The sequence below is a fragment of the Cyprinodon variegatus genome, unplaced genomic scaffold, assembly GCF_000732505.1.
Source record: "Cyprinodon variegatus isolate N-32 unplaced genomic scaffold, C_variegatus-1.0 Scaffold2096, whole genome shotgun sequence".
In the NCBI taxonomy this organism is placed as follows: domain Eukaryota; kingdom Metazoa; phylum Chordata; class Actinopteri; order Cyprinodontiformes; family Cyprinodontidae; genus Cyprinodon; species Cyprinodon variegatus.
Window position 1 is genome coordinate 33,144 of NW_015152549.1, and position 11,410 is coordinate 44,553.

Sequence of the window (11,410 nt, forward strand, 5' to 3'; positions counted from 1 at the left end):
ATCTCCTCCAGAAGTCTAAGCCTATAGCAGCATAACGATAGAGATAGCTCAGAATAACCTGAGCCACTCTAACTATAAGCTTTATCAAAAAGGAAAGTTTTAAGCCTAGCCTTAAAAGTAGACAGGGTGTCTGCCTCATGGACTAAAACTGGTATTTGGTTTCATAGGAGAGGAGCCTGATTACTAAAAGATCTGCCTCCCGTTCTATTTGTTTTAGAAATTCTAGGAACTACTAGTAAACCTGCAGATTGGAATGGGTGATGATGCTCTTTGGAATGCAGACGTCCTCAATGCATTTGTTGATGTAGGCATTTGTTCATGTTATATTATGGGATCATAGATATGTCTGGTAGATTTTTTGTGAACAATTGTGTTATATTAAGGGGTCATAGAATGCAAATGCAGTATTGAAGGCTTCACAGAGGAAGGGGAAATTTGTCACAGTCTACCCAAGGATCCCAAGACTTGACAGGAATGGATAATGTTTAAGTATCAGAAGATCCCTGCAAAGTTTGATGCTCAGCTGTTTATTTGCTCTAAACATTTAACTGAAGAAAGCTTCTAACATCTTGGACAGATTAAAGCAGGATTTGCTAAGCTTCTTTTAGTGAAACGAGGAGCTGTTCCGACCCTAAGGGCATGGCTATAAAGTGTCGACTGCTGGGGAAGCATGGGGCCGCCGGCTACCGTCATCGTGATGGGTTTGGTTGCTCCCCGATGGCTCCCTGCCTCCTTCCGCTGGGGTTCCCGGACCAGCCCCGGAGCTGACGGCTTAGTTTGAGTACCCAGTGTATTTCGACTACGTACTCCACTGTAGTCGACCAAAATCCAGGACGATTTTGAAATTCGCCCCGGATATTTTTTAGGTATGAAAAGTCGGATATGTTTGGGAAAAAAAGGACTTCTGGTCTTCCTACCATATACACAAGTTGATATTTCAGTGAGTGAGTGCACAGCTCATCTACATATTCATGAGCATACCATAAAAGGAAGAAAACCTTTCGTTTCCTTCTATGGCTTTTTACCAGGCTTGCATTAGGAATCATAGAAAAGCAAATATGCCATTTTAAGCCCAACCAATGTTACACACCCTATTCAGAGACCTTAGAGACCAGCACCAATCACCGTATAGAATTATTCTATGACCCCTTTGGGAATATGTTTTCGACAGGCACCTACGCTTTAGGAACGTCTGCGTTGCACATAGATTCTAACCAGTTAATCTTGCCACCATTTAATCTATTACAACAGGTTCATCATTGGATTGCCAATTAGAAGAGGGAGGATTTGCCATTGAACCTCTGGCCAGAGAGAAAACACGTAGTATTTAGCCAACATTTCAAAGAATGTTTTCAAGATGACTTGGATAATAGTGCCTTGTGACAAACACCAAATAGAGCATTGGGACTTGGGATCAACAGCCAATATCGCACCGCAGTGGTGTCAAAAGTACACACTTTTGTTACTTAAGTAGAAGTATAGATACTTTTTCCGTAAAAATTCAAAAAATATCCACTTGAATTTTTACGGAATGACTATGACCTGGATGACTGAGAACCTTCATCAGCAAGTATAGATACTGCAATTTAAAAACACTCTGGTAAAAGGTAAAGTATCAATTTGACCTCTTTACTCAAGTAAAAGTGAAAAAATATATGCTCAAAAAACTACTTAAAGTATAAAGTAACCTTTAAAGAAACAGCCAGATGCCACTATGTGAATTGCTGGTGAAGATTCTCAGTCATCCAGGTCATAGTCATTCCGTAAAAGTTTAAAAAAAAAACAATTCACTGGACTTTCTTTACCAGGTTTGAAGATGTTTCACTTTCCCTGCAGGAAGCTTTCTCAATTCAAAATGTCCGGATTCGCATTGAATTTGAGGCCTTTTATAATGGTCCAAAAACAAGGCCTTGTATTGCTTGGAAATATGCAAATTGAAACTGATAAGCGGGTCGTTTGGTTCCATTGTTAGCCTGTAATGCCTGAAACCTGTCTATGATTGTGAAAGGTCAGTTGTTAAAGGGGGGATTGTTCACCTGGCTGAAGAGAGGAGGTGCTTTCCTCCACTGTGAAGAGGTTGGGGTTGTGGTGATACGTGGAAGGAATCAACTCAATAACTGAATTGTTTTTGGAAGCTGGAATCTGAGTCCACCTCCTCTGTTTAAGGTTGTTTTTATTCTCTTACCATAGATGGCTTCCTTCACACCCCTCTCAAAAACCACCTATTTTCTTTATCCAAAATGTGAACATTCTGGTCCTCAAAGGAATGTCCTTTGTCCAAAAGGAATAGGTGTACTGCGGAGTCTTGTCCCGAGGGGGTCGCTCTGTGTTGGGCCATGCGTCTGTGGAGAGGTTGTTTGGTTTCTCCAATATAAAGATCAGAGCATTCCTCACTGCACTGAACAGCAGACACCACTCCGCTTATATTCGGTCTGGGGATTTTATCTTTAGGATGCACTAGTCTCTGTTTAAAGGTCTTCTTTGGTTTGAAATGTAGTGGGATTTTGTGTTTGGAGAAAATCCTCTTGAGTTTTTCAGAGACTCCATCAACATATGGGAATCTGATGTTTTTGCATTTAATTTTCTCAACGCTATCTCCTGCTGCAAGTCTTTTGGATTTCCTTGCTGATTTGATAAACGCCCAGTTTGGGTATCCACAAGTTTGGACAGCATCTTTGATGTTTTTTTGTTCTTTGTGCTTCCCTTCTGTTTTAGTAGGGACATGTTCTGCCTTGTGTTGTAAGGTTCTGATGATGGAGAGTTTGTGTTCCAGTGGGTGGTGTGAGTCTCAAGTACAGTGATGAAGTATTTGTACTACATTACTTGACACCTCCACCGCATTGTGACGACACAAACCAGTTGTTGGTGGTAGTGTTCTTTGACAGTGTTCTCCAGTAAAACACATTCAAATGAAAATTACCCTTAATTAAATACACTTATCTTTTTTTTGAACAGTTTGTAATAATTTCATGTTTAAAGTACTTTCAGAAGTTTGAATTCTGAATATGACCGGACTTTTCCTCTAAACACAAACTTAGGTTAGAATCCAAATTTTCAGCATGAAGTGTGAAAATCAGTGAAATCAGTGGTATGTGGTGAGCATGAGTGGAGGATGGATGTGGAAGTGTTGCAGCACAATCATCTCCAAAGCTAAAGGCAGCAGCATACTTGTGGAGGAGGGCAGAGTCTAGTTAGTTGGCAGTCAGGGTTTATAAACTAAGGGTTTTACCAGGTCCTTGGGGGCCCCAGTAATCAGTTCTGGATAAAAATGGTAAATGCCCAAACCTACCACAAGGGTCCTACAGGGGTTAGAGCAGTGGAGAATAAATACTGACCCAATGTATGGTTTCTATTTTTATCAGAGCAAACTTTGATCATTCTGATTGTTCATGGATTGAGGCAAAGTTTTCTGTCAAAATAATCTCTGTTTTTTCTTCCGTGACTTGTTTCATTTTGTCTTTCAGACTTAGATCCTGTAACCTCTCAGGGAGAACTTGTGAAGTTTTGTCATCAGTTCCGAGGTCCAAGTCCAGCTGTCTGAGAGAGGTTGACCTGCAGAAAAACAACCTCCAAGATTCAGGGGAGAAGTTTCTGGCTGGTTCAGAGGGGACACTAGAAATATTCAAGTGAGTATTCATCAAACTGGTTCTTCTAGGTTCTAATGAGGCACAGTGTTCTCTTTTTCACAGATCCAAATGGTTTAAATGCTACATTGATGATGTTCTGATAGATCCTTCTGAGTGTGGCATATCTAATAACAGATAGTGTGATGGTGGGAAAATCTCGATTTTCCCACTCTGATTTAGCACATCTGGAGCATCTGTCCATCAGTTTAGTTGCTCTGACCATCCTTCTGGGTTACGTTTTCATCAGTAACTAACACAGCTGTCTATATTCCACCTCAGGAAGATAAAGATATAGCTTTGACTGCACTACATGATGTGTTCAGTGAAGATCAGAACAGTCACCTGGAAACTGCTCCTATCATAGCAGAGGACTTTAATAGTTCAAGTCTCAGACAGGACAGGACTATTTCATGAAGATCTTTGAGCAGATGAAGCTGCTGTAGCTCATCTTGTCCAGGAAGCAGAGCTGATAGTACTGAAAAACCAGCTTGATTGTCTCTCATCTCATCAATCAGCTGAAGTCTTACTGTAGATGTTGGACTAAATCAACCTTGATGATGTGAGAACTCTTCGAAATGGAGATGAAGAACCAGACTGTATGGTGTCCTCCTCCTGCCTGATGTAAAAAATGAAATGAAAAGAATTAGTTCAAACTGGGCTGAAACATGACAACTAGAGGACAGGACTTGGTCATGGGCTTAGGTTTTCAGAGGGACAATAGGGACATGTCCCTACCAAAATTTTGGACTGACCTACTTGTCCCTAACAATAATTAAATGTGAATAACATGTTTATAATTTACAATACAGCGATGTTGCTGCAGTTGCTTCTTTTCCTTTCGCAGCTCATCTGCCTGGTAGCTGCTGCTGCCGCTTTTATGCACTGGGGAGGCACTAAGACAAAGCGGTGGTATCACACTAGAATACCATGGTTACTACAATTAATTTTTGGTTGGAAAATTAATTAAAAAACCAAATATTATCTATGCTAAAACAGAGGCGAGAGCTTCTGATTACAGTTCCGTAAAGAAGCAGGAGAGTGTTTTGATTTGTGTAACCAACCTTAGCATCTCAAAAATAATATTTAATTCTGAAGTATAATACATTTTATCAATAAAGCCCCCTTTTTTCTTTTTTACAAAAAAATAAGTATTCTGTATCAGACAAGAGTTCTGCAGTCTGCTGGAAAAATAGACAAGCAAAAACTAAGCTGTCAAAAATTCTGATTCTTTGCCACAGCCGACTGAAAAAGAAAATCTGATGAATGAATCTGTGAGGCAGCTCAGCTATAAATAGCATATAGCAGCTGTTATTTCTTTAATAGAGTATAAAAACATGAGATGGCACCTAGACATCTGCTATTTTTTGTTTAGAAAGAATAATTAGGGTTCCCCATGATAATAGTGATATTTAATTGACTATTTCTACTTCTGGAAATACGGAACAAACAGAGGAACGCTATTTACATTGATTTTATTTTACATAAATTCCCACACAATCTATAAGTAAATTAGTACAAACATCAGTGTCTGGTAAAAATACTTGAATCTGGCTGTTACATTACAGATAAGATAGTGTTATATTTTCTTTTAATAAACGTTAAAATTCTTAGTGATGTGCTTTGTAGATGATGCCACTAAAAAGGAAAATTGACATAAGAAGCTATTTTAACCGCCAGCCAGGAAGTAACATAGGATGGAATAAAGGCTTTGATATTGACAACAATCTTGTATGATAGTAACATATAATTTACAGGAAACGCAGCTATCCAGTAATAATAATGCAGGGCAGATTGAAGGTGAAGCAGCTGGACATTCAGTGTTTCAGATGATGTGAGAATAATTGTAATTACAAATTAAGGAGCAACATTTTTATTTACAGTATATACAATATAAATTTCACTTTGTATTTGATATGGCTGAATTTATGGAACTCATACAACGAATGGTGATGTTGCAGCAAAAGTAGAGAGAGAAAGGGCTTCAGGTAAGAGTTTAATATGGTTTAGAATTTTATTTTAATTTTATTTTTTCAGCTTTTATCGTCATTAGACTGTCACAAGTACAGAGCAACAAAATTCTCTGCATTTAAACCATCCCCTTGGTGAGCAGTGGGCTGCCATTGTGGGGTGCCCAGAGAGCCGTGTGGGGTTAAGGGTCTTGCTAAGAGACCCAGAGTGGCAGTCTGTGGGAGTGGGCTTGAACTCAAATGGTTGACCTGACACTTTGCCCTTTTGCCTGAGCTGGGTGTGAAAGGTTGTTGCCGACGCAGTTTTTCCTTGTGTGCCTTCTTCTCTCTGACATGAGAGTTACCCAACTCTTTTGCAAGCTCAACCAGGAAGTCCACCCGTCTCTCCTGCACCCCAATGCATGCCTTATAAAGCACATGTGCATTCAGTTCTGCCATGTCAATTATGTTGTAGAACACGGCAACTGGCCATCTCTGTGTTCCTGCATGCACACCGCACTTTGTTTTGTTGTATTGTGTAACCGTGTTTGGCTTCCTTTTGGTGTATCCTCAGTCTCAACCACGCTGTGCATGCTGCTGAGAACGTAAACGGCCTTCTTCCGTTTGGGCGCAAACACTGTCAGCGTGGCACCAGTGGTTGAAAACACCTGAGTGGTAAATTCAGTGCGATCCATCTGTCTAGTGGATTGAGGAATTTCCCAGCTTCTCTTGTTGACTGTGCCGAGGATAGTGGTTTTCTGGCTAAGCAGTTGCAAGTGACAGTGATGTAAAGAAATTGTCTGTGGTTACAGTTCTGCCTTTGTCCATGAATGGTTCCATCAGCCTCATCACTACAGTTTCGGACAGTCTCTCCCCACTGGGACGACTGGGGTCCTTGCCAATATATGGAAAGACATTACAGATGTACTTTGATTTCAAGTCGCAAGCCACCCAAAACTTGATGCCAAACTTGTCCGGTTTTGTTGCAATGTATTGCAGGAAACAGCAGCGAGTCTTTGATGGAAAAAGCTGTTCATCAATAGGGATGTGTCGACCAGGGTTGTAGGATGCGATGCAGTTAGTGACAAACGATCCCCAAACATCGGAGCTTGCAGCAAACTTATCAGTCTCCGCTCGCTCACTGCGTGTAAACATGTTATCAAAGCGTAGGTGTCGCATGATGTCTTGGAAGCGGCTTCGAGCCATAGTAGCAATGATCCTTGGGTTTGCCAGGTTTGCTGACCAGCTGTCACATAGTGATGGAACCTTGGTCACCCCCCGCAAGATAATGACTGAAATAAATGCCATTAGTTCCGGGAGATTCATGAACCAATCCAGCTGCTCCGTGTGACGTGCATGTTGAGTAGTCCATTCTCGAATGCTACGAAGCATGTCAAAAGTGATAAAACAGAGGAAGCTCTGAAGGCGACTCCAAATACTTCGTCTGGCCTTAGCGCTTGGCTCTCCATCTGTGGCGTACGGTTGAATTGGAGTGAAATGGAGATGTGTCCCCACTTGTTCTTCATGCCACACTGTGCCATCTTTCGCGGTGTCTGACGGCTCACTCCCCAAACAACCTCTCTTTTTTGGTAGAGGGAGAGTCTCTTCATCTGCAAGATAAACAATTTCAGATTAACTTTTTGTTTGGTTCTAAATAAAAAATAGTCAGGAAAATAAAATAGGTAGGTTGAGAAATCTAATGTGAAGACCGTTCAGAGTCCGAATCCGGTTGAAGGTCACTGTCTTCTCCATCTGAATCACAAGGGCTGGCACTGCTCAGAATCAGTTCCAATGCCTTCTGAGTGGTGAACCTCTTCTGCATTTTGTTTCTTGTGAACTAAATAGGTGAAGCAGTCACCTATTTATCCTCAACAGCCCAAAAGGCTGCATGCAAATTTCCATGTGCAAAGTCTCCCAGATCTATGGAAGAGGATTAGGGCCACTGGAAAAAAAAAAAAAAAATTTAACTGATTTTTAAATTTTATTTCAGTTTAGTATGGGAAAAAAGTCAGAATTCTGACTTTTAATATCAGAATTTTGACTTTAATCTCAGAATTCTTACTGAATTCTGACAATAAAAAAGTCAGAATTCTGAGATTAAAGTCAGAATTCTAAAAAAAAGTCAGAATTCTGAGATTAAAGTCAGAATTCTGAGATTAAAGTGAGAATTCTGAGAAAAAAAGTCAGAATTCTGAGATTAAAGTCAGAAATCTGACTTTTTTCCCATACTATACTGAAATAAAAAAAAAAAAATCAGTAAAATTTTTTTTTTTCAGTGGCCCTAATCCTCTTCCGTACTCTTTTTCTTACACTTTTTGCATGATTTTTTTGAGGTGGATCAACACAATTTATTTGGTTAGGTTTCTACTGTAGCGCTGCCTCCATCATAGATCGCACCCACCCCCAACATGGAATATTCACACTCCTACCTTCTGGCCTGACGGTAAAGGTGTGGAATGCTTTTGTGAGTTCGGCTCTCCTACCCCCCTGCTGATTCCTCAGGCAATGGCCATATTTACAATTGAACAAGGGATGCTAATTTGAGCCATCAGAGTCGTCAGTTTGGACTCAGGGTCTTTTGACTCTCTTTCGGGACTTCAGGGGGGAGGTCGAAAACCCTGGTAATTGTAGCGTTAATCTGTGGACAATTGGAGAATCATCCAGAACTAAATTTTTATCTAAAATGCAAAATCTTTATATATTTTTTTTACATTTTTTACAAATAATTACTGCTCTAAGTGGCTCTGTCATCTAAAAGCATGTTTTAGACTCTCTATACTCAAGTTAACGATTAATTGATTGCTAAATTTGTTGACATTAATTCAATTAATGATTAATCCGATTAATTGTTTCAGCCCTAGATAAAATACATGAAATGGGCGACACAGAGTAACTACAGTCCAGATGTACAACTTGTATAGTGAAGTTAATATTTTAAATGCTCAGTGTCAGTTCTTCTTCTAGTTCCAGTGCAAATATAAATAGAATTAAATTATTTGCAGTCCCTTGAATGTATAATTTTGCATGATACAGAGAGAGCATATAAAAGATAATTCAGTTTTACCTCTTTTTATCTCTGCACAATGCTATATCTTCAAAAGAAAATACAGGATTAATCCACATATAAAAGACATATTTAGACTATATTTAGTTAAATGGGAATGTATTTCCTTACTTTCTTTGTTGCTGGTGAGTTCAAATGCGTCCCTTTTCAAATTGGAAAAAAGCCATGACTCCACATTCAACAGAGCTAGTGATGTGTCAAACATTGATAAACAGCATCTGGTGTGTGTATAGTACCTATACAATTTGTATAAATGTTGCAAGAAATGCTGCTTTTCTCCTTAAACGAAATGTGCCCTGATGCTCACTTTAAGCATGGATATTTTTGTATAGGACCAATGGCATCAGACCAATAAAACTTAAGGGCAACAGTGTCCCTACCAAAGTTGAAATCAAACCTACACCCTTGGTTTTGTCAGAACCTTCAGTACTGAGACAGGAAAAGCCAGCTTGTTTAATTTGGACTTTTTATTGTCCAAAGTATGAAGATAATTGGGTCCAGAGGCCTGGCTGACTGCAGCTTGGCTTACAGACATGAGCCAAGGTTCCTAACCCCAGGCTCACACAGACTCCGGTCTTACCGTTGCGGTGCGGTGGGTGCGGCGCCGCAGTGATTCCAAGTCATTAAAAAGACGTAAGCCTCTCTCACCGGCTGCTGAGCTGTCCGGCTGCGGTTACCGAGACACTCCGGCGCTGCAGAAAATTCCGCAAGAAAGCTATCCTTGCGGCGTGCCGGAGCCCTCCGCAACAAGCTCTCGCAAAAATCCTTTATTTGGGCCGTGTTATCGCGTGAAGTTACGTGAACTCAAGTGAACTTCTGTTAAATCTCCGGACCTGTTGCCGGAGCCGCATAGCCGCACCGCACCGTAGTCAAAAGGGCGGTGTGAGAGGGCGTGTGCGGGAGTTGCGGTCTCCGTCGGCTCGGTAACTGCACCGGAGCCAGTGTGAGCAAGGGGTCAGTCATCAGCTAGCTTTATACATTGTTGACAGCTGACAAACAGCACAGGTTGCATCATGTTGTCTGCTCTGATTCTGCTCTCTCAGTTTGGTTCTCACACAATGGACCAGACAACATATGCAGCAGGTCACAGAGTCCAAATGACCCAGACCCAGTTCTTCCAGCAGAATGTCAGAGTGGAATGTGATCTGATTTATTACTATGTCCATGTTTCCCTGCTGAAAGACACTGATGATCTGAACCCTCTCATCCTTTCAGGGAGCCTGATGGAGTCCGATGGTTGAAACCAGGTCTGAGGAAGTGTAAGTATGTTTTTCATTGGATCCATGACAACAAAGCAGATCCCATGCAACCATCTTAAAACTGTTTATCATTCATTCAGGAGTCATGTGTGTTAATAAATTATCAAAAATTGCAGCTGGATTGTGTTTGTTCTCTCCATCAGATTACTGTCAGCTCACAATCGACAAAAACACAATGAACAGACACCTGAAACTGTCTGAAGACAACAGGAAGGTGACAAAGATGGATGAGCCTCAGTTATATCCTGACCATCAAGACAGATTTGATTACTGGGAGCAGCTGCTGTGTAGTGATGGTCTTACTGGTCGCTGTTACTGGGAGGTCAAGTGGAAAGGAAGAGTTAATATATCAGTGAGTTACAGAAGAATCCGGAGGAAAGGAAACATTATGGACTGTGGGTTTGGAATGAATGCTCATTCCTGGAGTTTGAGATGTTTTGATGATAAAGGTTATTCTGTCTGTCATGATAAGGAGGAAACATCCCTCATCTCCTCCTCCTTTTCCTCCGCCTCCTCCTCTGTCTCTAACAGAGTAGCAGTGTATGTGGACCATCCTGCTGGCATTCTGTCCTTCTACAGAGTCTCCTCTGACTCACTGATCCACCTCTTCACCTTCAACACCACATTCACTGAACCACTTTATCCTGGATTCTGGATTTGTCCTGGTTCCTCTCTGTTTCTGTGTTGAGTCTAAAGAGTCTCCTCCTGTCAGAGAAACTCGCTCACTGTTGAACATACAGTTTGCTCTCTACATGTCTGCCTCTTTCACTTAAAATCATTTTCTCATTCTGTCAGTTTCCTTTTTGAAACTCCTGAAAGAGATTGTGTGTAAACTTCATCATCTTCTAGTCATTTAAATGGGTCATAGAATGATTCTATAAGGTATTAGGTGCTGGTGCTTAAGGTCTTTGAATAGGGTGTGTAACATCGCCGGGTCTGCGGATGGAGGCAGGGAGCCATAGAGGAGCAACCGAAGCCAACCCGATGAAGGTAGCCGGCGGCCCCATGCAGTCGACACTTCATACCCATGCCTTTAGGGTCGGAACAGCCCCTTGTTTCAGTAAAAGAAGTTTAGTAAATCCTGCTTTGATCTGTCCAACATTTTGAAATCTGTCTTTAGTAAAATGTTTAGAGCAAATGAACAGTTGACCATCAAACTTTGCAGGGATCTTCTAATAGGGCTCGGGATCCACGTTGCATTGTGGGACGTCGCAGCCATATTGACTGCTACGCAAACGTAAAAGTAGCTCTGATACAACGTTGTTGTTGAAAGAAGAGACGTAGAAATAGAGAGAAAAAAGATGTTAAAATCCCGAAAAGGATCTGGAATTTACCGGGACACATTAAATAGAGAAGCCAGGGACCGGTATGTTGACAAAATCAGCATTATTAATAATTTGGATCCATATGAAGTTCCAAACAATGAGTGGCGCACCGATGAGTGAGCGCCTATACTTCAAAACAGTTCTGAAGCTACAAGTCCTTGGAGTCTCATGTGCAGTTCATGAATGGATG

The 11,410-nt window shown here is 41.0% G+C and overlaps 1 protein-coding gene across 1 annotated transcript in view; it reads left to right on the forward strand.

Moving 5' to 3' along the window:
• LOC107105149 (protein NLRC3-like) overlaps positions 1–10,598 on the forward strand; it is a gene marked incomplete at its 5' end in the record, with an annotated part of 14,313 nt that extends 3,715 nt beyond the window's left edge. The window contains 3 exons of the mRNA XM_015405268.1: positions 3,465–3,626; positions 9,852–9,895; positions 10,039–10,598. Of these exons, the coding sequence (XP_015260754.1) occupies positions 3,465–3,626; positions 9,852–9,895; positions 10,039–10,583 (751 nt within the window). The remainder of the gene's footprint in view (positions 1–3,464; positions 3,627–9,851; positions 9,896–10,038) is intronic.
• Positions 10,599–11,410: the final 812 nt, after the last annotated feature.